The 27,866-nt window shown below is 48.4% G+C and overlaps 1 protein-coding gene across 1 annotated transcript; it reads right to left on the bottom strand.

Annotated features, from left to right (window-relative positions):
* Window positions 1-206: 206 nt before the first annotated feature.
* LOC144100885 (gamma-aminobutyric acid receptor subunit beta-like) lies at window positions 207-23,563 on the bottom strand. Its single transcript, XM_077633793.1, has 9 exons — window positions 23,241-23,563; window positions 21,509-21,585; window positions 20,155-20,222; window positions 16,937-17,229; window positions 15,199-15,281; window positions 10,859-11,020; window positions 8,666-8,991; window positions 7,592-7,899; window positions 207-538 (listed from the first exon to the last, which is right to left on the bottom strand). Exons 3-9 carry the CDS (start codon window positions 20,185-20,187, stop codon window positions 382-384), a joined length of 1,362 nt encoding a protein of 453 aa, XP_077489919.1. The 5' UTR covers window positions 20,188-20,222; window positions 21,509-21,585; window positions 23,241-23,563; the 3' UTR covers window positions 207-381.
* Window positions 23,564-27,866: the final 4,303 nt, after the last annotated feature.

Raw genomic sequence — 27,866 nt, 5'->3', positions numbered from 1 at the left:
ACAACCGGGTGGCCAAATCCTGTTCTGGTGAGGGAGTGCGTTGTCGGTTCTGGTCACCGAGCTCAGGCCGCAGTCCAGGCCTGGATATGCAATTCCATCGACACACGAAGTTTTTTTTTTTTTTTTCAACGCTGGTGTAGAATTGCGCGGCCCCGGAATTCGAACCAACCCCGGTCCTCTTCCATGGGGCTTAGAAACAACGAACAGCAACTTTTATTCGTACCAATACCCATTCCTTTTTCCAGACTTGTCAGCGACGAGTATCGAAGGCGTCATCCACGGAACATTGTGCAGAGGCGCCACCACAAGGTCCACTCGAAGGAGCAGCACCTCATCACGCACACACGTGGCATATACAAGCTACCGCATCCGGCAGAGGCTTCACCAGAGGTAGTAGGACCAGTAGATCAGCATGAAGAAAAAGAACACGGCCGGAAAGGCAATGCGAGACACCTTGTCCAGCAGGTTGGTCTTTTGCCACAGCTGGCTCAGTGTGAAGCTCCGTTGGAATATGCGACGACGCCCCGTCTTGACCGACCTGCACCATTTCGCATAGCAGAGGAAGGAAGGAAGGAAGGGGGGGGGGGGGATAGATGTGTTGGTTAGTCTGACGAATCTAATTTTGAAGCGGAAAGCTTCGCTACACTAGGTAAAGCAGTCGTCGAGTAGGCCGGAGAATGACCTTGAACGACATTCAGCCCAAGCGCGTTAGCCGTGTATGCCGATATGTGGTGCAGTTATGGTGTCACACCCTTGACCCCTGACCCTTGACCTTCAGTTGACCTTTCACAATGGGTGACCCTTGGGTTGACCTCTGACCTTAAGAACATCCGACTGGTGATGTAAAGCCACGTAGTGACATCCGATGGGGGTGCCGTAAAACACTGTGATACCAAGTCGTAGGCGCTTGGCCGTGTGGGCTCTCACGAGCATGTAGCGGTGCTGCCATTGGCGAGCCTCAGACGCTTAGCAAGAGTCCTTGCTTTTCCCTGAATCCCAAGGTTAGCCAAATTAAGCCACTGCCAATTTTTTTACTGGAAGTGGTAGCTACAGCAGACAATTTATCACGCGCCATATTCTTGTGAGTCTGGGAATGGGGCAACAGGTGCCGTACTCTATATAAGCGGTCCTTTTCATTTGGCCATTACACGTCGATTTCCACCTCTGGCATTGTTCAGTCAGATATACCCGCGGCTTTCAAATGTCCGTGGGAAGCGACCCGACCATTGGGTGATTGGCCGACTGGCGAGAAAAAAAAACGATAGTCGATTTGCGTAATTAGGCCAAATACGAATTAGTTGCGCTTGCAGTTAGGTTTTCACCTTGGTTCCTGTACTGAGATCAGTTTTCCCGGATGTCAGTTGTTCGGATAGCGATAATGGTTTAACGTCCATTTATGCGGAATTGGTCATTATCTCTGTTCATAGAACCCTGGGAGTCTTCCTACCACTCCAGGCGCAGTGGTTCAGTGGTCAAGCGATGCGCCAGTGCCCTTCTATGGCTGGTATTGCCATCGGTGGGAATTGGGTTGCTTGGGTTGGGTTGCAATATCCAGATTGCTCTGTGCGAGCTGGCTCTCACGAATAATTGAGCTGGCGCCTGACGCGGTGGGCAAGTGAGCAGCTTGCCGCAAAACTGGCTTCAAACAGACAAACACATAACGGCTGAATGCGGAGAATGGCCAGTTTAAGTGCTAGCGCAATAATGTCGTAATTAACTCCGAGCTGTATCCGCACCAGAAGCGGCACAAAATAAGTAGCTTCATTTCCCGATGCATTAGACTTCAAATTACACTGCGAAATTAGTGCTGCAATACTTACAACCCCCCCCCCTCCAATTTGGGATTCTGGCGTCTGTTGAAGAGAAGCCTCCAGAAAAAGGGAGGACTCTCCAACCTTCAAAAGCACCAACCACAAGCCACCTTCCTACCGCACCCGCCTAGCCAGAGGGCTCAACACACACATTCACCACCATCCTCAATCCTCAGCCCCGCTCCACTCCCCCTCCCCCCACCATTAACCAAACAGTACCCTCCAGGGGCTTCACCCGTCACCAATCCACCTACTTTCACCCTCCACAAAACCTCCACGCACTACAAGCCAAAGCAGCAGCTGAAACAAAATGCAACGGTGAAATTGAATTTAAAGACGCAGTGTGAAAGCCAGCTGACTCCAGAAGCTCCAACCACCAGCCGCCTTCGCACCCCTCTAGCTAGGATGCTCCCAGGCCTCCAAACGCCACCCTCGACTCACCTCCAGCCACCTGCACGCTTCGGAAAAAGTCTGTGACCTGTGTGAAGCTTCGGGGTAAGGTAAAACATTCATTAGAGTGAAATCATAAAAGTAATCAATAAAGGCAAATCCAGCTGCTTTCGCAGAATTGTGGCATCAGATGCCTCATCGCCCGGTAATTGTTTTTTTTTTTGCTCTCTTTGCGTCCTGGAGTGGGGTCTGCGAATTCCGAACGATATCCTTCAATCTGCAAAAGCGGCCGGGCCTTCCCTCCTCCAACGAACAACCGCGCGTAAGTCAACACGTCAAAACATAGAGGTACACGTGCAAATGCAGGTTCGCTGAGTGCTTGCTGCAAAGTTAGTGCGCTGAAATCGCTCAATAACGTGTCAATATTTCCGCTTTATTGCTTCTTTTAAAATTGCACTCTCGCGGACATGGCAAAATAAATTATTGGACCGACTGATACGGCGACGGAGGAACGGCCACTTTTAATATGGAACACAATCCAGAGTAGTAAATGAATTGCAAACGCACCAATCATGCGCGACGCTTGCGGAAAGGAAAATTAGACGGCCACCGTGAACACAACAGATCGATTCCGTACCAGATAGAAAACATGATGTTTCTGTTGTCTCCTTGCAGTTACACGCAGAGCATGTTTTGAAAAACCTCCACGGTCTGATGCTCCAAAGACACTTTTTCACGAGTGGCGCCGTCCATTGATAGTGTCACCGCCCAAAGTTACTCGCTGCCATTTTTTTTAAGCACGCCCATGAAATAGCAGAGCTTAATGACCATGCCGAGCCTTTTAAGAAAGCAAAATTTGAAATGAGCGCATACTATGACGCGGTTATGTTGACCCAATATAAATAATGCCGCAATCGAAGGGGTACTTTCTACGGAGAAGCGAAAAACAAAGAGAGAGCTTTCGTGCGAAATTTACTCCTATCATGCATGGCGCAGCACCCCACATTTATTTCTTATGCTGTATTTGTACATAGTGTATATTATCCCCTACCCCTATTCTTTTTCACCCTCGCTTCCCCCTTTCTTTCCCTGGTGGCAGATGCCGCGGCTAGCAACATCTTTTCCTTGCATTGTTATTTTATTAATAAATAGCCACTGACAACAACGTGCGAAATTTCATTACGCGTACATTCGTGGAAATGAGGCGGTCCGCTTTCGAGGCCCACTTTTGAAAACAGTAAAAATACTAATAATATGCAGTATTAATTCTGAAAGTTTGATTAGTTAGAAATAGGCAATGTGGAAGATCACGAGTGTTTTTTTCGTGGCTTGTTCACACAAACAAGCGAATGTAGAAACACGCAGATTGCAAACGAACCGGTCACCGTTTCCACTGCAATGCTATCTCGACCAAGTGTTCTGGTTGTTTATTATACTCGGAAAATTATCAGAAATATCGGTGGATGAGCAGAAAGCTGTTTTCAAAGAATACGGGAATTCAAATTTTAAGTTTAAATGGCAAGTTTGATAAAAGAAAAATGAAGCGGTAAATAGTTCACCACATGAAGATCAGCAGTGCGCTCGAAATTGCGTATGCTCGAAGATATCGTATAAAGATAAAAAAGATTCGCGGACCATCCTGCGAACTGATGCGGCTGAGTTGCGATGATTTTTGGCTCGCTTTACATCGGTGGCCTTTCCTTTACGACTCACTGTGAATTTGATTTCGCCGTCACTTTTTCGCACCGCTGCTGCATGGGCTTAAGGTCAATGGAGGCTTCTGGAGGGCGTAAAATGTGTGGAGGCCATGTGGAGCGTAAATGTGAGTTTTTTGGGTGGACGGCGGGCTCCTGTGATGGCCTTCTAGTGGGAGGAGACTTAAAAAGGCAGGATGTCGGGTTCGTTCAGCTGCTGAGTGGGTGGCGGCTTCCGGAGGGTAGAGGTAGGTGGAAACCTTCTGGGAGGCGTAGGGGGTGACGATTTTAAACTGATAGGTAGTGGGGTCCTTACATGGGCTTCTAGTGGGCGGAGAACTTCTGGACACAGGATGTGGGGGAGGGTGCAAATGGGCAGCAGGCTTTCATATCGCTGCTGGTGGGTGGGCACTAGAGGGTGGAACTGCTCTTGATAGGTGGAGGCTTCACTCCTCCTTTGCTCTCACACGCCGGCGTCGAGATTTGGAGGAATGAGCCTAACACTCTTGTCGCTGTAAAACTTGTGAGGTTTTTGTAAGTGCTGATCTGCTGAATACTTCTATCTTTTTTTTTATTTTCCAGCTCTGAGCCATCTGCGCGAATCCCCATAGGAAAAAGATAATGGTCATTTTTGAGCGCTTAGCAAGAGTGCGCGTTGCCCAGACGGCCCTGCAATCTTTATAATGCGGTGCTAAAAGCTTCTAAGAAAACGTTGTTAATCACTCTTAAATGCAAGTTCGTTTCGGCCGCTGTCATTCTGTTCGCGGCGAGCGCCTATTCCATCCCTGTGCCGCCGTCAAGCCGCATATCCAGAAAGTTCTCCATCACGCTTAAATAGAACGGAGCCAAAAGCAGCAGACATCCTGTTCCCGCTGGCTCCCAAGTGTTGTAATCAACCACGCCGAGTTGCTTTCCTTCATTTATGTATGTCCCGTGCGTCAAGGTCAAGCGAGAGCTCAATCAGCCCGACACGAACCTAAACCAATAGTACAAAAATGACAGTCCGCATTACGGTAGCACCCATACCCCGAAATATGCACCCCGAATACCACTTTGGTAGGAAGAAGGCAAGGGCCAAGGTCCAGCATAGAACATACGGCAAATACCGCGCCACCCTCTGCACGGACGCTGCAGACTACCCAACTACAAAGGCAAAGGTAATACCCGTGGCTGACTGAAGGGGTGAAGCAATAGCGTCGGCCACAGTACGCACCGAAAACGGCACCTAAGTGGAAGTGTGCGCAATAGCACTCGCCATTAGCACTCACCCCTGTGAAAACCCAATTAACATTATAACAGGCTCACAAGAAGCACGCGGAAACTACGCGAAAGGACATATATCGGCGATCGTACATGAAATCCTACACCGAAACCAACATCCCGCCTGACCGCCTAGTCTAGATTTGGGCATGCGCTTGTCCCTATAGCAGTGAGCGCGCTCATGCGATAGCCCGCGACCTCGTCCTCTGGGCACCTCCAGAAGGCCAACCCAGTCCAGACTGCGCGAAAAGTGTGCCACTAATGTACGCAGGCCATCCCGTGAAACACTCCCTACAACACACCCGAAGCTAACCCATGAAGAAGCCGCCAAATGGCGTCAGCTTCAAACTAACACTTACCCGATCCTCGCGCACAGGCACGTCCACCCAACCAGATACACAGAGTTATGCCCCCCCAGCGGAGGACACCCAAACATTTATCATTCCACGTGGGAATGTACCGCACCCCCCTCCCTCAGCCTCTCATGCGCAACCCCTCCCTGTCTCCATGGGAAACCGCTCTTTCAAGCACAGACCTGGACGACCAGCGCAGACTGATCGACCGGCCAGACCGGATTGCAGCAACTTATGGGGCCATGGACTAAGTGTCCCATCCTCTGTGGGCTATATAACCCAGGACGAAAGGAAGTTTTCCAGTAGGTCGGTCAGTCGGACGGTCGGAGTCAGTTGGTCACCGACTATAGGTGTCGTGTGAGCTTGGATGTATGGATTCGTGCAGTCACTGTCTGTGATAGTAAAATGTAGGGCTCCGCTCCCTAGGCAATGTGACGCGGCGCAGCCGTCGCCATGGAGATGTCGAGGGGCTACGGCCACGCGATCTTGAAGGTGCCACGTCAGCGGCCTGCTGACGTGGCGCGTCCAAGATCACGTGTCCGCAGTCCCTCGGGAACAATCCCACGCACGGAATATTTTTAAATGCGTGCTCCCGCCTCGGATATGTGGGATTCCGTGAACTTTATTCAAAGCAAGAAAGGCACGCACCGAAATAACCTAAAAGTACAAAATCAAGTATGCCACCTCCACTAGCTACACTGAAGCACGTAGTTTCTATGTTCAGAAAGAGCGACATTTCAAGGCCTTTCCTGACCCCTTTTTTTCCTTCATGCAAGACAGCATAGCGACCCCAAATGCTGCCTCAATAGTCTGGTGCCAAACAGTTCTGACCCGACGTCAACTCTTCCAGACTCGAGAAGAGGGCGCATTTGGGATGCTCTTAGCTTCAACACACCAGAGGTTTCTTACTTCGTTAATGCGAATGCATTAGGAGTTCCATGAAGGCGAAAACAATCCGGCGTGTGCGTCTAACACCACCTGTCAGCCATGGCAGGCGTTGTTTACGGTGATTTCCTTCTCTCCTCCTGCCACCTGCCAACCATACCCTCTTTCTCTTCTCTCCCACCCCCTTTCCAGTAGTAGGAAAGAGGTCGGAGACGCCGGAATTAGAATTACTCAACAAAAAATTAAAAGAAGCGATGGCGAATAGAAACAGAATAAGAACAGAATCAGAACCAGTATAGAATCAAAATTTGTATAGAATCAGAGTTGGAATAAAGTATTCGACATAGTGGCTAGCGCACAAGGTAGATGTACACAAAAAATTAAGACAGGACAAACGCTCAGACAGGACTAGCGTTTAATTGTCCTGTCTGAATTCTTTTTGTGTAAGTCTACCTTGTGCGCTAGCCACTATGTCGAATTATATAGCAACCAACTATCCCAATTAAGAGTCTTGGCGGTGGAATAGAGAGATGACTGAAAGACAATGGTAATCATAACTGAAATAAATGAGTGAGTGAAATAAAAACGGTGTCCCATTCCCTACCCATCACTCCGAATGACCACTCATTATTTTTAATTATTTCAGCGGCGGCAATCACGTCTGCACCAACAGGAGACATGTCACATCACAGCCGGTTGCAAAGCATTGAACGCACAGACTTTAAGCCTAAATGCGCTCATATGCCGCTGCCTGACACACCCTCAATTGATGACGTCTTTGACATCAGTGCCTCACGTCAAAATGCGACCATGATTTACCGTTACGGATTTACAGTCTTTGTAAAAAGAAAACAGTCCAAGGGGTCTGCATCTGAGCCTTGCTGCGCGGCTCGCCTTGTATACACAGAGAACCAATCTCACGAAGGCGGGAGGAAATTAAGTTTTCAACCCTCCCAAGCTTACGACTGTAAAATGCGCTTAAGAGCCCGGATACACAGCTTGGAAGCTAACCCCCGGGGGCTGTATATTTTTGACAAACACTGTACATGCATGTGCTCTGGTGGAATAAATTCATACTTCGAATACTTTGACTTTTGTGACAGGTTCTGTCGCGGTTTTCCTCGTACAAGTCCAGCAGCTCTAGAATTTTGTTAAAACTGGATACCAATTTGGCGAAGGAGTTTCATTCTTATCTCACCTTCCCTGGGATTGTGTCACGTTGTTGGTCGTCTCGGTCCGGTTGGGGACTGTATTGGGCACACTCAGCGTCACCACGGATGGCGTGACAAGGGTGTGGTTGTGATTGTTTGCGGCACCGTCACAAGGATCCCCGTTGCCTGAACCCGCCGCTGTTTCCGCTTGCTTGGCCGTCGACGGCGGCCGAGCGAATGCTGCAGCAGGGGCCGCTGACGTCACTCCATCACTCTGCCACGCTTGCGGAGTGATGCGAGCAGAGGGCGCCACGCGTATGGCAGCCGGAAGAGAGTCCGTTTTCCGCTTCCGTTCCTGAGATCAGGTAAGGATTTTAAGAGTGAAAAAATTCAGGATTGTACGCAGACAGCTTGGCTGAATTCTCAGTTGGTATTCTTTAAGAGATAGCACCACGGGATTAAAGACAACATCCAGTTGAGTGTTCCTTAATATTCTTAACTAAAGAATGGTTTTGCAAGCTGGAATAGTATGCGAACAAATAAAGTTGACGTAACACCTAAATGTAGGGCCTATCCCCTATAAAAGTAGTCTATAAACAGTCTATAGACTTCATATCAAATCTATTAGGTTTCTATAAATATTCTTGTTCTCTATTCATTGTCTATAGACTGTAGACAAACGTCTACTAAAAGTGTATGGCCATAGATCTATAGATTGTCTATAGACTGTCTATGGGATTTGTATTGCCGGTAGACTCTTCTCTAGGATTTTTCTATAGAGAGTCTATAGACTTTAGTGACCGAAGCCTATGGACAGTCTACAGACAGTCTATAGACTCTATAGACAGTCTAAAGAAATTTTTGTCACGAATAAGCACTCAAATAACATGTAGTATGCTATTTCTGCCCTTTATTCGGCCAGTATGGTTTTGGGAGGGGGGAAGTCTGAGATTTTCTGGCATTGGCATTGATTTCAAGGCGGCACAGTGCAATGTGTACAGAATTTTGCCAGCTGGATTACGATTTTGATTGGTGCAGAACGCGCTTCAATGTTGAGTGCTGCAATTACCTTTATAACATTAATACGAAAGCATGCTAGTGAAGGGAAGCAGCAACGGTACCAGAGCGAGTATCTTCTCGAAGTTGTAGGCCACGGCGTACTCGAGGAGCGAGGCGAACACCATGACGAGGCACACGAAAAGCCACACGTCGACAGCCTTGAGGTAGTCGACGGGTGGCAGCGAGCTGCGAGACTGGACCACCTGGGTGGCCAGCGTCAGGATGGAGGTGACCCCGAGAGTGATCCTCGCCGGCACAGCGGACACGTCGAGCCAGAAGGTGAGCCAGGACAGGCTCACCACCAGCCCGCTTGGGATGTACGTGTTCACGATGGAGGCCGTCAGGCGGCGCACGAATGTGAAGTTGGCGTACAGGTAAGTGTAGTTCTCTGCAACGTCCAGTTCCTGTCGTTAGTCTAGGACGAACGCTGGCTCGTTCTAGAGACCACGATTCAGACGCGGTGGCAACAGGGCAACACTGGGGAAGCTCCAGTCTTTAGCACGGCGCCATAACGTGAAGAATATTTCGAGCCGGTCGCAGGGTAGCGGCACCTGGTGGCCACGAGCGTAGCAAAGCACAGCGCAAGAGGTTCCAATTGCGGGTTGTCCCTTGGCTTTACTGCAGTCCTAAGCTTGTGTCTCCTTTTACATGCAGTTTATCTGCTTATCCCTTAGGCGACTTCAAATTTTGGTTGAAACGTGCACCCCTAATGGACTTGCTGTTCTATTAAGTACAATTTTCTCATGGCTACACTCTAGCGTTTTTAAGGTGGCATGCATTTAAGTCAAGCCTGATGAACACTTTAGCTGTTCGCGACTGCCTCTAGCACAGTACATGAAAGGGTACGGTTGCAAAATTTTCTCAAGACAACTGGGCACACGCACGAGAACAAAACTGTCCGGGACGCCTCTGAGCGGATGGCAACCCTAAATGGTGGTCAACTGCCAAACTGCCGCGCTTAAACGAGTGAACGACGACGCTAGCCGCTCCTCGTAATTCGGCTGGGCGATCAACAATGGTCGGGACAACCTGTCAGAGTCCGAAGTCGTCGCTACGAAGGACGAGGTCTCTTCAGCTCCCCAGCAAATGCTCGCTCGAATTGTGTGCATAAGCGGCAGGAACGCAGATTCCGCGCTGGGGACAGCTTATATGCTCAGTCCGTCGCACGAGAAGTTTGCACCGGGCAAGGCGATGAGGTTACTGGGTGAATAAATGCAGTGACACCACCTAGTCACTCGGAAAGTGCGTGTGCTGTGACCGCTGAGGGAATGCGTGTCATGTTACGATTCGTGTCTCACTCCGGGGACGAGAATCAACATGGTTTTGTAATGTTAAAGCCTTTGTCAAAAGTTTACAGCCTAAGGAGTTTGCTTTTAAGTCGTGTAGTGAGGCTCCTGCGGAGCATTTGAGGATGTCCTACCCATTGCATGCAGCAGGACCAAACATCATCTCACCTTCAGGAGATTTTGAAAACTAAGGATGCATTACAAGCAAGACAGTATGGCTGAGAATCATAATACTCCTTGAGCTCTAAACTTCTGACAAAAAGTGTGCGCGCCGTCCGGGGCGTGAAACTTGGACCCCATTAGTGAACATTGTCTTCTAAGGTTATTTAATTGCGGTGTTTTTATTAAAACGCAGGGAGATGAGCAGGGGATGACGAATCAATAAAGCAATCTAAAGCCCTTCTCTACAGTCCTAGCGATTCTACTAAGGTGCCGAGCAGGCACGGCCCAAAAGATCATCGTTCCCTCAAGTTCGACCACGGCGGGTGAGGGCTGAGAAACGTTTTTGAAAGTTCCAAGCTGTAGTGCTTCGACGACAAAGAAAAAACGAGATGAACGCACACAGGGCTGTGTGTTCATCTTGTTGCACTGTCTATGTTCTTCTCAGTTCCTTGCCCTGGAAGCGCTAAAACTTGGAAACATTACAGAATGAGCCAAAGTCTCGATGTTTTTTGAAGAGCAGCAGAAGAAAACACTTTCGCCGCTCTGGCACGAGCACAGTGGGTAAGGCCAAGGACCGTCCTCGAAGACCAACACGATAAACAAAGATTCATACAATCTTATCCCAGATGGTTAGATTCTGGGTGAAACATCCATACACTGCAGTTGGGCACCAGAAAACAAATTGGAATGTACAAATGTATGCGTATGCACGCCTGTGCTTGTTTCTTTTTGCCAGTTCCCGGTGCTCCTGAGCGACCGGCGTCAACGCGCTGCGCTCATCGTGCGCCTTTCCCTCGTCGACCTCACCGAACATCCAGGCCTCTGTGGCGGAGTGCGCTACGGGAACCTTGAGGTCGAACTGTAGCGGTTTTATGTCTTCCAGGAGGCGGATGGCGGCCGAGAAGTTGCGCTGCGGACTGCCCGGATCATCCATCCAGTGGAGCGTCGCCATGTCCTCGGGCGTGGACACTGCGAGAGAGAAGGCGGACATCCTGAGGAGTGTTTTCAGTTGTCAGACCATTTTAAACTTCTCTCTGCGCTTTTTTTACTCGTGATGGTGCTTATATGAGGTCAAGTTCGATAAGTACGTTTCGGAAGCGAGACTAAAACGTACGGGCACTGACCAGACGACTAGTTGGCATCACTGTAGCGAGCGCTACCCACGCGAGCGGCATCCTGCTGCAAGGATCTTCTGCGTTTAAACTTTAACGTGATCTTATTTATGTTGAATGAACGTCGCGGCGTGCAAACAAAAGTAGGTCGCTGTTTCACGGACGTAGAAGTGCTGCGCAGCAGATGGTAATGTACGCGACGAAATATTTCAAATACATAAAAATATATACCCATTTTAATAGGTTTCCAGTGCAACCCGTCATTTCTGTATTATTTACAAAACAATGAGCAAAACACGATGAAGAACATTATGGCCCGCACAAAATTGTCTTCCGCTACAAAATATGACCTGATAAAACCCGAATTGTGAAGTCATTTTGCTGAATAACCCGATTTGCACCCGAGTTGGAGCCCACAAAATATCACCCGGTTTTTGCCTGCCGAATTCTCGATAAAATAAAACCCGCAAAACGAAGGGCCTTACACATACATAATGTATGTACAGGGTTGGTTAAAAGTTCCCGGGCCACACGGTCTGCTTTTGAGCAGTATAGTCGGGCTGTTACGACATCTCCGAAACTCAATGTGTCTGTAGAGGGCAGTAGAAGTACCGTTCTATCCTGTGGGAACCTTGATAGCTTTATCGGCACAGAACATCATACAGATAATTCATGTAGCGCTTAAAAATTTATTTGATTTTCTGTTAGTCTACTATTTCCGTCTGTATTCCTTGGAAGTGTTGTCATGCCCAATTGCAGCAGGCGTCAACACCTGGAAGCGGAAGTTACGGTTCTATTAAATCGAGAGATGCTAATAAAGAGGAATTCCTTCGACAAAGTTCTTTCAAATTCATTATTTCACGCTCCCTACAATCCTCGGAGGCTGAATATCCTCGTGTCCATGTGAATCCCATCGTCCTTCATTTTGTCATAAGGAGTAAAAGTAAATCTCATAATCACACAAATGAACGAAGTGACGTTTAGATGCGCCTTTCGTCGTAGACATTATTTTGAATGTTTACAATACATTTGTAAAAAGAAACAGGTAAATTTATTCCGATGACTGCTGGCATCATTCATATGTAGGTAAACCTGCATTGTATAATATATTTCAAAGTGAATTCAGTGCTATCTTCATAACACTTTCTCTAGAGGCGGCACAGAGCCATAACGAAAGTTTTCCGAAGAAGGAAGGGGTACCGACACCGCCCCCTCACTTCCCGATGCGCAGCACTACGGCAGCACCTACGCACTTCATTAGCACTGAGGCGGGTCCGTATCAGCTCGTGGGCGGTTCATACATAAAAACCTTTTTTTTTTTCTTTCCTTTTGTTCACGCCTCTTCAGGTCGTCACAATGGACGCTAGAAACACCAAAAGCTCCCCACCCCCCTCTCCTATCTTTCTCACTCCGTACCACGCACGCCACGGTGGTGACATCAATACTTCATGCCTCGAGAGCACAGGCTCCACCCGGTGCAGGGTGGCTGTGCATCAGCGCTGGCTCGCACTCGACGCCAGAAGGCGCTGGCTCCACTGACCGCGGAAAGAGACTGCACAGACGGACGCACAGACACGCAAACACACACGTGTGCCCAAGCACGAGGCAAGCGCCGTGGGAGCATTAATTTATCAATCGACCTTCCGACCGGAAATAGACAGGCTGGTCGATCCAGGCGGCACTCCTCCCTCTAACCTCGACCTCAGCATGTTGCTTCGGTACCGGATTCCCGAAAGGACAGCTGAGTGGGAACATGCACTCGAGGACAGGTTCAGAAACAAGAAAACGAAAAGTACCACGAGGGCCGACACGTGATAAAGAGAAAAAGAAACAACCACAGGATGCGGCAGGGAGTGGGTGAGAGGGGGAGAGGCAGCGAAGGCCGGTCGTGTCCAGTGGTCATCAACGTCTGTCAGACGCCGTACCTGGAGGTGCGCGTTCAGTCTGCGATGAAATGACCGTGTGTACGGCTTCTGTGGCCTCGACATGTGTCTGAGCACCACCATTTACGCCACGTGCATTGTGCGCGTGTGCGCACACCATTGGGTGGAAGACTTTTTTGTTTTCTTTTTTTCCTTTGCCGTAGCTGTGGTCGAAGCGCACCGCCAGTAGGCTGCGCCTGCATGCTGCTGAGTTTCTATTCGCGGAAACAGTGTTTACACTCCGGTCTGTATGTCTGTGTATGTATGTGTTTGTCTGTGTGTGTGCTACTGCGGTCGCGTGGTCCGAAATAGATCGATCAGTCGGCGCTGATGCCTTCGCTCTTTGCGAAGGTGCTACGTATTTTGCGCCGAAGACGACGGTCGAAGAGTGCTGGCACCAGACGGTTAAACCAAGTTAGCCGAAAACTTCCACTAGGTAGCACTGAAACGTGATCTAACGATACTGCTGCAGCTGTCTTATTTTTTTTTTAGACGCCAGCTTGTTTGTTCCCTCTTTTTGCGGATCTGTAACGTATAGCACATCACAGCTTTATGGGTCGTTCCTTGCCCTTTACAACAACGTTCATTAATAAAGTATAGCGCTCCTCTAGACCTCGGTAGCTCTTGTATGGTCGACAATCTACTGTCGTTAATATCACACTGTTGTGTACCGAGCCAATCCTTGGCCGTTATTGGTAACAATGAATAAATGTTGTACATATTGTTCACCTATTTCAGGGACCGCAACAAGATATGCTACTTCTTTCCTTGGTTTGAAAGAAGGTTTAAAAACCTCCTCTCTTGTCCCATCCGCTCAACCCTGAAGAAGGCAGCCGTGAAAACCCAACACAACACAGGAAACAAGCATTTAGAACCATGAGGCGTTGTCTACCAACTGGCATATAGGCAGTAAGAGTTAAATATTTGCATTGTCAGCACTCCCAGTTTAATAACGGTAAAACTAAAAGGAAATAGCTTGTCACGATGGTAGGTGCGTTTAAGTTGTCGCAAATAAGAGACACTCGGCTGTGCTCGAGAAATTACACTACTCTACGTTCTTGGCCGTAAATAGGTTTGGTTTATGTGGGTTTATCGTCCCAAAGCAACTCAGGCTATGAGGGACGCCGTAGTGAAGGGCTCCGGAAATTTCGACCACCTGGGGTTCTTTAACGAGCACTGACATCGCACAGTACACGGGCCTCTAGAATTTCGCCTCCATCGAAATTCGACCGCCGCGGCCGGGATCGAACCCGCGTCTTTCGGGCCAGCTGCCGAGCGCCATAACCACTCAGCCACCGCGGCGGCTCTGTTGGTCATAAATAGTTCCCATCGCACACCAGGACGGCTGTCATCTCATAATGTCCGTTCATTACCAGCAAAAAAAAGCCTTCCATTCGTTCCGAAACGGGATGGGCATAATGCATGCCTCCCAAGATTTGAAAACTCTTGAAATACTCAAAATTTTAGTTAGATGTGATGACATCACGGCAATCCTTCTGCACATGCAAATTTATTTTCCCTCTGACGCCGAACATGTCAGAGCTGTACCAACGGCTCCATATAAAGTGTCAAACTGCACTTTATCGCAAATGCGCATTGGCTTGGCATTTCCCTTGAATTTTATACTTCTCCAAGCATAAAAGACCCTCTCACCCTCAGATGTTTTTTGCCGTTTGTCAAGTGCAGAGTACCAATATCCAGAAAGAGTTTTTTTTTTTTTCTGGCGTTCACATCTAACCTGTCTTTCTTGCGTTTTTTTTCCTTTTTTGGCTAAAGAATACCGACTGAACCAGTCAACTTGTCCACAGCCTGCACCCACGGTCGAATCAGGGGAAAACAATATACTTGAATTTCGTGACCTGTTTTTTTTTTCGTTATGGACGGAAACGGGATCACTGTTTCACAGTTAATTAGCATACTTATGTCTCACTGTTTCTGAAAAAGATAAAAAAATTATCATTCTCTTTAGTTATGAATGGTGATTTTTCCGGATACGGAGCAGCCCAGTTTCTGGCGAGTGAAGTAGCGTCCTATTTACACGTGTTCTGTTCACTGAGACGAAAATGTATGACTGGCTGTGATTGGCCTTTGAATAGAAGCCTCTGCTACTTACTTAACCCGACCTTCAGGTAGCAGTTCTGTGTGTCCATAGGGTACTTTTGAAGCTCCATCAGGCAATCCACTTGAAAGAGATACCTAGATGGGAACAGGAAATAAAATAAAATCTCTTTGGAAATGACAGCGATATGCCGGATATATCAATAAGCTACGGAATCAAGTGAATTTCTCTATAAGCCGCTAAAGGCATGCAGAATGGCGTCGCACTGTTTCGTCTTTTTTTATACATTAATTCTGAAAGCGTGATGATGGTGAATTGTTATGGCGCAAGAGCAGTCTGACCGCACTCTCGTTGGTTCCAGACGTTTCTGTTCAGGATTATTTGGTACAGTTAACACTTTTAACCCATAATTTCTGCTATAGACGGTTCATTTCTTCTCTTGAACGTTTACGTCTCGTCCTTCGTCTAATTCTCCATCTTCCTTGCTTGTCCAGAAGCACTTCCACAACTGACACGCCAATTACGTCATCATTTCAAAGTCACACTGAAAAAAACCTCGTCCAGTTATTATTCTCAATAAAAATTAACACTGTCGCTCTTCCTGCGTATATTAACGTTTGTACTGCACCAAAAAACGCACTTTTCCCCCCGTCAACATAGTCTCCCGTGTCTACGTTTTGCGCTAGCGCAATTTGCAGTCAATTTAAAGACACATTTTTTGAAATAAAATTGAATTTAAAAGCTTTCCCGCCACTGGACTCAAGATCGTGACGTCTAGAATGAGAAAGACTGGTTGCCGCCGCTTTTAAGTGAACGGCGGTGTAGCATGACCACTGTGATCCGCGATTGATTTCGGTGTCGACGTGCGGGTCTTAGCTGCGAAACCGGCCGCTGATGGCAACACCTGTATTAGTTTTTTTTTACTGTTCTATATCTTACAGAAGCTTTGTTTTCGGGGAAAGTGGTCTTTTTTTTATTCGAAAGCAGTACCCTATCGATACAGGCTAACTTCACTTCATCCTGAAGGACCGCCGTTGAAAGCTAACGCCGAAGGCGAAACGATGTTGAACAAAGACCAGCGCACACAGAAAGAGCCGTAAACCAATTTTTACTGCAAACAAAAATTGCGTACAGCTGTCCTCAGTGGCCCTTTAAGACAACCGCTCCATTCACGATGGGCTATTTTCAGCTAGATAGAGTACCTTCCTTCCGAAAGCAGCATGGTAATTTTATGCAGGTTGTTTATAAGCACATTTAACCTGCCAGAGACTACAAGCCTACCTTAATTAGGCTAGCTCTTCGTGCTGGTGAGCAAAACCAATTTTCTTGAAGATTTTTAGCCACGCTATCTAAACAAGTTCCGAGGCTGCGAGCACCATCATCAGCCTGACTACGCCCACTGCAGGGCAAACGCATCTCCTACGTCTCTGCAATTAACCGTTTCTTTTGCCGGCTGCGCCCACCGTATACCCGCAAACTTCTTGATCTCATCCACCCACATAACTTTCTGCCGCCCCTTGATATGTTTGCCTTCTCTTGGAATCCACTCCATTGCCCTTAAGGACGAGCGGTTATCTTGCCTTCGCATTACATGCCGTGCCCAAGCCCATTTCTTCCTCTTGATTTCGACTACGATGTCATCAACCTACGTTTGTACCCTCAACCAATCTACCCGCTTCCGGCCTCTTAACGTTACAGCTATCACATTTCTTTCCATGGCTCGCTGCGTTGTCCTTAACTTGAGCTCAACCCTTTTCGTTAGCCTGCAAGCGCAAGTCCGACTATTGCTCACCTCGAAGATCGGTACAGGTGGCCCGTGTCGAGCACCTTGACGAACGTGTTGGGTACCGAGTGCTCGAAGAGGTAGCCGTTCTTGGAGTTGACGAAGATCAGGTCGGGCTTCCACAGAGCGGCCCGCACTTCGTCGGGCAACACCCGCGAGGCGTGCCTGCGGGGACCTCCTGCGCCACTTCCGCTGCCGTTGCTGACGGCGCCACCTGACGAGGCGATGTCGTCCAGGAAGCGACTGAGGTTCAGCCTGTCGTCGCGCCACAGGTCCACCACGAACATGTGGATGCGGAACGCCTGCCGACAGCAGGGGGAGCGTGATCGTTATTTTAATCATCTTTACGCCAGTGGCTAAGGGACTCTAAGAGACACGAAGGCAGCAACGTGGATTAAGCAGCGGACATGAGTTAACGATATCCAAGCTGCAATTAGCAAGAGGAAATAGACATGGGTGACCCATGCAATGGGCAGTACGGTTGAGGCGATGTTTCGTTAGCGTAACAAGAAGGATTGTAAGCGGAGGTAAGCATGGCAGGGGGGCGGGAGAGAGTAAGGTAAAAGTTGAGATCAGTATTATGTCCGAAATAGGGTGTCTGCAGCAGGGATAGAAAAGTGTTGACGGAGTTCCAGCGGAAAAGGACTTTGTCGTCAACGGAACAGCAACAATGATCATTATAGTCATGAATATGGAGATGAGGAGGGCAGTGAAAATATCCGTATTACAGCATATGTCCCGCTAAGTCATCAATAATTAGGCAGGGAAGGACGAGGTACGGCAAATGTCTCATCCGGAAAGGGCTTCTCAACAGCGCTCCAAGAGAAGGGGTAAAGTAGTAAGGAAAAGATAAACAATGTAGACATGCAAGTCCCGTACCTACAATTTCAGCATATTCGGAGTCCGTGACATCGAAGTATACTAAATGCATTCACATGGCACACGTGCCTTCGAGCGGATATTATATATGAGAGAAAAGGAAAAGAGCACAGAAAAAATATGATCTTCACGCTTATGGTGCTTCCGAAAGGGTTCGACTATATTGTACAATGCGAAAACGCTGAATAAAGTCTATGGCAGCAAAGGATACGAAATGAGACAAAATGACTGGTGGGTAACCAACCAGGGCAAACACCTCAGCAGTGCTTCGCGCCTTGTGTTTTGTCCGGATGTAATGCGCCTTGTCATTTCACATCACTCCCGCAAGGAGAGCCTGCATATGCGATTTCATTGCGATCCAGTTGTGATAGCTGTTACAACGGCTCCCAAACTATCTTCAGCCGGAGTGGAAATAGACGTCTACCGAGGGCTGTATCGACCTCAAGTACGCCCACGATGAAAACCACCCGCAGGCGAGCACGATACTGATCCTTCCTGTGCTCCCCGTCGGCATTTTGAGGTGACTTAGCTGGCAAGCAGTCTCTGTGTAACTCGAGGCTTTCGTGTCCAATGCAATCAAGGACGTGAGAGTGAATGGCCCCAAGAAGATCGTCGCAATGGCCATCCATAACGCGGCTGCGCTAGACTTATTGCTTAACGCACCGATCTAGGCGGAATGAAACTACAACCAGTGTCGTCTATGACATTGATCTAGCCATCAAGAATGACGACTTGCCTGTCTAGTGAAGCCATTAAATGAAGGTTTCTTTTTTCTTTCATGTTTCCCGATTTGGCAACTCTAGTTGCGTGAGAGTTGTTTTTAAAGGCTACTGTCTGCCGACATATGTAAAGGTAGGCAACACTTGTATGAGGATTGTGCACGTCATCGGTATTCCCGGAAACGCGACGGTGTGTGCACGGTGTGTGCACGGTGTGTCAAGGCTTATAGTGCCGTAACATGAGAAGTGAGTACATTGAGAGGTTCCAACTCCCGCGCACATCATGACACTTCGTCCAGTGACTGCCCGCGGAAAACGAAAAGGCTCGATTTTCTCAAACAAATAGTAAGAGACAGCTCTTCGCATGGCGTAGCCGCTGCAAAAGTAAGAAGACGGCGCTGTCGTCACAAGCGTCCTTCAATTGCCCCTACTGATGTGAAGCATAAATAGCAACGCCGCGGCGCCTACACACTGACCTCCTTTCCCGCCACCTCGTCCAAGCGTGTTCCACTTATCCGATGTGGTGCAGGAAGCACTGAAATCATTTCTTTCTGCGCCATAGCCGGCCATACCTAAAATAACACTCCAGCGGTGCCTCAGCCCGACACCTTCTCATTGAGCTCGGCATCATCTTGCCTCTGAAAAAGCCTTGCCTCAGAAAAATCCTCCAATGCACCTTAAGCGCGACTTTGCCTTAATGAGCTCAAGCTCTTTTCCAGATAAGCTTCCGGAAGAAGGCTAGCAAGTAATGGTGATGCCAAGGTCAGTAATTAACGTCATCCGAATGCATTTTGATAAGCAACAGTCTCCAATAGCTAGAAGCGCTAGGCAGGCAACACTGGACGGCCCCAGCCCCAGTGTTTCAAAGCCTTGAGCTTCCCATGCGGCTGTCTTGCTTTCGGTAAGAATTCATAAGCAGTCCAGCATATGAAAGCCTTGAGTAAACCAGGAGTTCCCACGAAGCTGTCATTAATTCAAGGAAAATTCAGAAGAATGCTGCTTTGCAACATTCTGATACTTCAGTGGCGGGCGTCGGTATACAAACTAAGAGAGTTTTCTTATTTCTTTTTAGTAGCCACAACGGACCGGCGGACCGACTCTATCGTTTAGCAATGCTGTTCTACGTCCAGTGGAGCTTATCAAAGATTGCTTGTGGACGAACATAGTGTTTTGAAGTGGACAACAGCGAAGCACTTAGATATCACAGTTAGAGGCCCCACTGGACTTCATGCCCTAAAACTCCAAATTGAAATCTGGCTGTTCACTGAAAAGTGGTTCAGTCGTACATCTATCAGCATGTTTTCATCAACATTAGATGTGAAGTGCCTGAACAGAAAAGATTGAAAGTCCCCAACTCCTCTGTCTTTCTTGCAGTTATCCAAGTGCTATTAAGCAGAGAATTTATAAGCATCAAAGGCACGCTACGAAGCGTGTAACCATAAATATATGTGTAATAAAACTGTAGTTAGGAAACGTGTGTTACTTTTCAAGTGCGAACAGTCTAGGCAACATTTGATCCCTCAAAAAAAAAAATGTTGCAACCTCGGTCTAGAAGTGAGTTGAAAAAATTGCCGCAAGTTATTGTTGAAGTTATGCGTACAAGGGCGCAACCCGTCCAGCCTTCCTTACCATGTTCTCTTCGCTGATATCGTCAATGTCCATGACCTGGAAGGACACGTAAATTTGTACTGGACCGCCTGCGAAGGAGAAGGAAGTGAAACAAACATCTTAAAAACTGATTTCGTTTGCAAGGCCAGCAATTTTGCCCCGCTTCTCAAGCTTCACTCAGAAAGAGGAGAAGGAGGCACTCGTCAGGGAACGCCTCGGTGTTTATATCAACATCTTGGAGCTCTGTACACTTTTGAAGTCGGCATAGTTTGCAAAAAATGTGCCGGAGGTCCAGATCACTCGCACATTCTGTAAGTGGAAAAATACGGCAACTATTCACACGCCTACGGTGAGTGCACCGAACGAGAAAGTAACTAGTGCAGGTGTTTGCCTGTCTTCAAAACAAAGGTTAGAGCATTTGGTAACCAAAAAGTTCACCAGCTACGCTACGAGAATGCACCTTCGTCGCAAGCTTAACAGGCGGGTTCTGAGAGGATATGCTTCCCACACACGGCAAGATCAGCGAATTTGAAAAGGAAGAAACAAATGACGAATGTGTCAGTGGAGGCTAAACAAGGGCATGCATTATTTAAAGCTTTTCGACCACTATTGACTTTACTCTGATTCCGTGTGTATACCGGGCTTCATGAGCTCAGCACCAATGTATCAGACGTATTTTAAAAGCGCTGACAGTAGCAAGCATAGTACGCATGAATTTGTTATTAAGCTGACTGCACTGCACACAATGAGCGGATGCCTTCTTATTCTAGAGCGGGTTTTCAATTGATTAGTCATAGTTTTAACCATTTTAAGCTTGTTTTTTTTTTTGCCCATACCTGGCCTAGCCTGAAGATAAGTTCGAAAATTCCGTTTAGAAGGCTAGAACACAGACACTGACCGCATGTCTCACTGGCGCCATTGTATTAAGCGCTGCCCCCCCTAACGACGCCCTGCTCTAGTTAAGGCTGCTGTATACGTTTAAAACAACCGCGATGATACTGAATTTTTTTCGCGCTGCACGAAGTCATGCAAATTCAGCGTAAACGCGGGAGTATTGCTAATGGTCAAGGTAATATTTGCGAAAAAAGAACTGCAATAAGTATTAAGTACATAACCTTATCTGGTGAACAGTTTCTTGATGCCAGCTGTCATTCGTGAGTGATTCCACAATATTATGAAAAAAATTGAACGTTTTTTATAACGCGTCAGCACGAACTATAATAGTCAGACTATCTTTGAGGGAAAACGACATAAGCTGTATTGTCCACTCAGGCATAAATTCAGTTCACTCTGTGCAACGTCTGAACGCTCTTAGAATGCTGCAACAAGCTCCGCTCTTTCCTGCCTGCAGCTGTAGCAAAAGTTCGCCATTTACCTGCAGCGGACGTCGGTGCCTCTGAACCATGGTAGTTTGGTGGCACCACTTCGTCAAGGATTGGGTTCGACCGACACCTGCGGAGTGGAGCGCAGCCGTTAGCAGCTCCCACACAGTTATTAAAAAATAAACATAGGACTGCGACTGGAATCCTTGAAAGAAGCACTCAACCAGGAAGTCAGCATTCGAGTGTACCAGGTCCCGATACACTCTCAGTATTTTCCACAGTGTAAATGGCGGGCACAGCAATGCGGCAAACACATGTGACAAAGCAGAGATTAATTTGCAGCAGCGGAATTCGAACGTCAGGTGATGTCAGGTCTTTGGCACAGACGGCATGGTCTTTGCTTACCATTATGGTGGTCAATGCACGCGGCAACATCCTAGACAGTGCCAACGCCATGGCCTCATGCAATTTTCGTTGCATAATGCGCGGACAGTCTATGGAATGGTTATTGACATTTTTTTGCGAGGAAGAAAGGGAAGGAGAGAAAGGAGCAAATAACAATTTGCAAGTGGTGCAAATTGGTCGTAGAAGGTTAGTCATCGATGTCTCAAGGAATGCCAGTAGGGTTGGTTGGTTTAAATTCTTGACAGGTACGAACGAGCGCACTCAAGACGAAGGGCAGGTAAGGGGAACGCACCTCAGGGCTGAATAACAGAGGGAAAAATAAAGTCAGCGCTTGTGTGTGCCTCTTACCTGCCCTTCGACTTTGGTGCACTGGTTTGCATCCTTCATCGATCTTAACCTGCACAGACCATCACTCCCTCCGTAATGGTGGACTGCCCGCAACGCAATTCGAGTTGGCGGTACGTGTACTTCAAGCACGCACTTCTCTGCGACCGCTTGTTATGTTTGTGTGCACACATCTATTTGAGTTCTCAGTGCATGTTTCCTTTGCTCTTCCTCTCTGTCTCCTTTCTTATGTGTCTGTATCCCTCTTCCCTAGGCTATCATATGCTGAGCCCTTACTTCATATACTACCATTTCTCGATATCTCCCTATACAATCGAAGTACAATAGGTTACCGAGCTTCCACGTCCAAGGCCGTGCGTGACGTCTTCCTGAACTTCCTCTCTCCCTCTCTTTTACTCGGTTCCCCTTTTCCCTGCCCACTTAAAGTGAGACAGCTACCATGCCTTCTCTTCGTTCCTAACATAACCTCTCCTAACATAACCTGGTAGTTTAGAAGAACTTCTTGTTGGGCTAGTTGGTGCATTGCTTTGAAGAACCATGTTGCGCATTCCGTCTCCCTGGCCTTTTTCTGTGTCTCTTCTGAATGCGCAACGTGGTTCTTCAAAATAACATAACCTGCCTGCGTCGCTATTAGCGGTAACAACAATCTATACCTGCGCCACAGATCAAGCGAGTGACTGGTGGCAAAAGCGTTTTCCGATCGGTCGGCTGAAAACTTCGGTTATCCCTCTAACAGGTGACACTAAATGTCCCAAAACAGTCGCCCAGGCCACAGCGGTGGCTCATAGGTTCTGGCGCTCGGCTGCTGACCCGAAAGATGCGGGTTCGATCCCTACCCGGGCAGTCGAATTTCGATAGAGGTAAAGTTCTAGAGGCCCGTAGGCTGTGCGATGTCAGTGCGCGTTAAAGAACCCCGGGTGGTCGAAATTTCCGGAGCCCTTCACTACAGCGTCCCTCATAGTCTGAGTCGCTTTGGGAGTTAAAATCCCAATAAGCCAATAAAGCAATAAACCAAACCGCAGTCGCTCAGCTCACGTGGTCTCGTGGGCGGTCGAGCAAACGCTGTCGTACGCCGCCACAGCCGGTACGCACGTCAGCAACAGCGCCGCCAGCAGCAAGGCGAGGAGGCGACGGGATGGCCAGGGCGGCGGCAGAAAGATGGCGGCCGGGCGGGCGTCGAGCTGCGGCTGCGGGTTGCTGGCGTCTCCGGGAGGGCGTGCCCGCAGCGGGCGCCTTGGGGGCGTCACGAGCCTCGCCAGGGCGGAACGCGCATAGACGGCGGTAGCTGGCGGCGCACCCTCATGCCGGCCGCCTCCTCTACCACCACCGCCTCGGGCGCACCGCACTTCGTCGACGAACCCGCCTCAGCGCCACTCCACCCGACACCCGCAAGTCAACTGCCCCTGCTCCCGACAAAGGGACCGTGGCAACGCTATCTGGAAGGAGACAAAAGCATGAACGCTTTTAGTGCGAATTCGCTAATCTGGAGGTTCAGAGCCTACCCGCCGCGGTGGCTCAGGGGTTAGGGCGCTCGGCTACTGATCCGGAGTTCCCGGGTTCGAACCCGAGCGCGGCGGCTGCGTTTTTATCGAGGAAAAACGCTAAGGCACCCCCGTGTGCTGTGCGATGTCAGCGCACGTTAAATATCCCCAGGTGCTCGAAATTATTCCGCTTGCCCCGCCGCGGTGGCTCAGTGGTTAGGGCGCTCGACTACTGATCCGGACTTCCCGGGTTCGAACCCGACCGCGGCGGCTGCGTTTTTATGGAGGAAAAACGCTAAGGCGCCCGTGTGCTGTGCGATGTCAGTGCACGTTAAAGATCCCCAGGTGGTCGAAATTATTCCGGACCCCTCCACTACGGACCTATTTGTTCCTCTCTTCTTTCACTCCCTCCTTTATCCCTTCCCTTACGGCGCGGTTCAGGTGTCCAACGATATATGAGACAGATACTGCGCCATTTCCTTTCCACCAAAAACCAATTATTATTATTATTATTAGCCCTCCACTACGGCACCTCTTTCTTTCTTTCTTCTTTCACTCCCTCCTTTATCCCTTCCCATACGGTGCGGTTCAGGTGTCCAACGAATATATGAGACAGATACTGCGCCATTTCCTTCCCCAAAAAAACAATTATTGTTATTGAGAGCCTAGGTAGCAAAATCGTCCAGCGTCTATCAGCCCGATAGCAACCTCCATCGCACAAATTCTACCCTTGGAGGCACCTGCTATCACTGGGCCGTGGCGCACCACTTAACTACTACACCACTTCGCCAGGAGTGGTATGAGGACTTTCCATATGGGCCTATGCTTCTACAGCTCTTACGCCACGTAAAAAGTCCGTCAGAGGGTACTTTGAGGGGAAATCTTTTATGGCGATATTATAAAGGGTTTTCGAGTGGGAAGTTTTTTTTTTTTTTGGTTGAGAAAGATTCTTACAAGGTTTTCAGAATTTTTTTTTCCCCCAAAGGCGCAATGCTTTTTAGCGCAACACATGAAGGGGAGAAGACAGGTTCTGTCTTATCCCCTATATGTGTTGCGCTAAAAAGTAATCCGAACACATGAACCAACTAGCCTTCAAGCAAACGCTGCAGAAGGTTTTCAGAAATAATTAAAAAAAGCGCCACATCATTGTCAGCATAGAAACTTCGTTGGAGCGAAAACCCCGCAACCGCCGTCGTCACAGCCGGCAGGTGGCCGCACCTACCACATTTATCACCTGCCAACCGTCCTCCTCTCTTCCCGCCCCCTCCGTCTACCCTCTTCCCTTGTAGGGGAGGGGATGAAGACATCGCACTTCGGATTCTCTGCTTAACATTTAAAGATCCCTAGGAGTCCACATACCAATCCTGGCGAAGTGGTGCACCGATTAATCGATGCGCCACTGTCCTTCAATGGCAAGTGCTGCAACCTGCGGGGCTTGTGAGACCCAAGTCGCTCTTCCCGAGCAGGCTCTCGCGACCAATCATTAACTTAACGGCCAACGGCAACGGTGGGAATTTAGCACACAATTCAGCGGGCAGGTTGTGATGGCGTCACAAGGTCACTTAGTTCAACTAGGGTCGATTACCAACAAACCCGGTGGACAGAGAGACCGTACAGACAATGGGCAAGCGGCTGAGTGGAAGCTCTAGTGCTAATGCACTACAGATGAAACACAGGTTTCGCCACCAGCAGCTTATTTATCATGTAAACAGCGGCGCATCAACAAAGTTTTTGGGCGTGGATCCTAGATGCTAGGCTACATCGCCATTCGCCTGAAAACGGCGTTCACGGAGTCATTTGCGATGCATACGTCACGAGTTTCAATCGAATGGGTTGGGGGGGGGGGGGGGGGGGGGGATTTTTAAATGCAATTTTTTTGGCAAAGAATGCGCCTTCTGCTCCCGAACAAACATGAACATACCAAAAGAAAGAGCCATAGAATCAATTTTTACTAAGAGCAACAATTGGCTGAAGTCATCGGTTTCCATTCATAATAGGACACAGAAAAATGGTCGTTAGGTATAGGAAGGGACGTCATCTATGTTATTCAAGTGAGCTTCCATGAGGACCGAAGATGACGAACACAGAAAGAACAGTAGATGGAGAAGTAGAAGATAGCCCTGATACAATACACTATCTGTGCCCCTCAATTCCTGGCCAATGTCCCCCTATGTTGGCATGTGCCATTGTATGAGGGTAACAACAACAACAACCTTCCATGGCAGTCACTAAGAATGCCTTTCTGGGAAGTAGCAACCAACGTTTCCCGCGCCTACCTGCAAATCTTTTTGTATTTTTTATCCCCAAAGGGCGTAAAGATTGAGGGTACCTATTATAACGGTATAATTCGTACATCGAGTTATACGTCTCTCAAGTGTCTCAATCCTGGCGAATCCGAGTACCTAGTCGGGTGACACGTGTACCGATGGAAAAAATCTGCCGGTTCCTTGATGTCCAGGGATTCGAACCCAGTACCTCCTGCCCTGGATGGTTTTTTTACTAATCGTTGTGTTCACCTTCAGCAAAACCTAGGCTCCGCGGTCTCAGTCCCTCCGTTCCGTGTCTTGGCTCCTTACACTAAGGTGGTTAATGACATGCCTGAGTTTTGTCTACTTCAAACCTGCGCATCGATGCGTATACTGCTGGGCTGCAATAAACGTTTCTAGTCAGGAAGATGAAACGGCGCGATCACTAACTAAATTCCCAGCTCTTGTAGTGCTCACCTTTCAGCCATTGTCGGCGGTAATCGAATAGCACAAATTTTCGCATAATTTTACAGGTTAACTATGCCTCCCGCCGTACTACTGAAACACCTGAACCTGACAATTTTTTTGCGCGAAAGCACTCCTTAACAACATCCCACTTCAGCCACGAAAACTGTGTGAAGCTGGGCCCTGAGCGCGACCCGCGCCACCGGAGCTAGTTACGGTCCGTGCTGGTAGATGGCACCACGGTACCTGTGTGGCCAGCGCGCGCACTACGTCAGCCGGGGTCGAGCTGCATATATGTATCAACAATGTACCCTGGCCAATCCCCCACCGTGGGTACGTGCCATTCTGCCAGAGGCCATCATCATCATCATCATCATCATCATCATCATCATCGATCTGCAGCTGCAGCTAGTGGTCTGGCGGACTAGGCAACCACCCCAGCCTCTTCTCAATTCACCTCCTTTGTTGTAAATAAAGTTTGACTGACTGACTGACTGACTGACTGACTGACTGACTGACTGACTGACTGACTGACTGACTGACTGACTGACTGACTGACTGACTGACTGACTGACTGACTGACTGACTGACTGACTGACTGACTGACTGACTGCGAGCACACCTCACTGACCTCCTTCGTGCCATGCACCGGCTTCGCCCACTACGAGACTCCGAACGCGCTGTTTGTTGACGCATGCGCCGCTGTAAGGACAGCTGCAAGGACTCTTGCTCAAATCGTTTCTATGCCAGGATAAACGCATGCCTTCGAACGACTAGTCGGTTCGACTACGATAAAGCCCTACCAATTTTGTGTGCATTCTTAATGGTAACAGCCTGTTATAATGTCAACTCTGTTCTCATTGCTTTCCACATTTAAAAGCTCGATTTTGTGCTGTATAAGCCTCTTATGCTAATCCTGTGACATCATGTTTACAAGTGCGGATCTGTGCCTTATTATGATTTTGCTGCTTTTATGAAAAAAATTGTCTCTTTTTTTGTTGATCTGCAACCCGTTAGCATCTGTGATGCACTGTCCTGGCCTCAAGTTACCACAAATAAAGAAATGAATAAAAGCCGTCAGCACTTCAGCAAACGAGAAGAAGTAGGAGCTCTGTTTGTCAGGTGACGCTCAATCGCCAAGCTGATAACACAAGAATTTCCTTCTAGCCTAAAGTTATGCGGGTGTTATTTCGCAAGAAACCCTGTCATTATGTACGTGACAGCCTTACAAGGGCAGAAAAGTCTGACTGACGAGACTAATAAAAGAAATGACAACGCGAAAAGGACTTCGATTCTTAGAAGAGCACTCAACATGGTTACAAAAGGACACGATCAATATGTACTCGAGGGGACGGAGTCCATGGCTTCAATGCACAGCCGGTCGGGCCCTAGACCGGTATAGAGTGAGGGCTTCTGAGCACAGAGGAAGAGGGAAAGTGTATAGATCTGAACTTTCAGGGCTAAAAAAA

The sequence above is a fragment of the Amblyomma americanum genome, chromosome 8, assembly GCF_052857255.1.
Source record: "Amblyomma americanum isolate KBUSLIRL-KWMA chromosome 8, ASM5285725v1, whole genome shotgun sequence".
In the NCBI taxonomy this organism is placed as follows: domain Eukaryota; kingdom Metazoa; phylum Arthropoda; class Arachnida; order Ixodida; family Ixodidae; genus Amblyomma; species Amblyomma americanum.
This window is presented reverse-complemented; position numbering and strand designations above follow the sequence as displayed.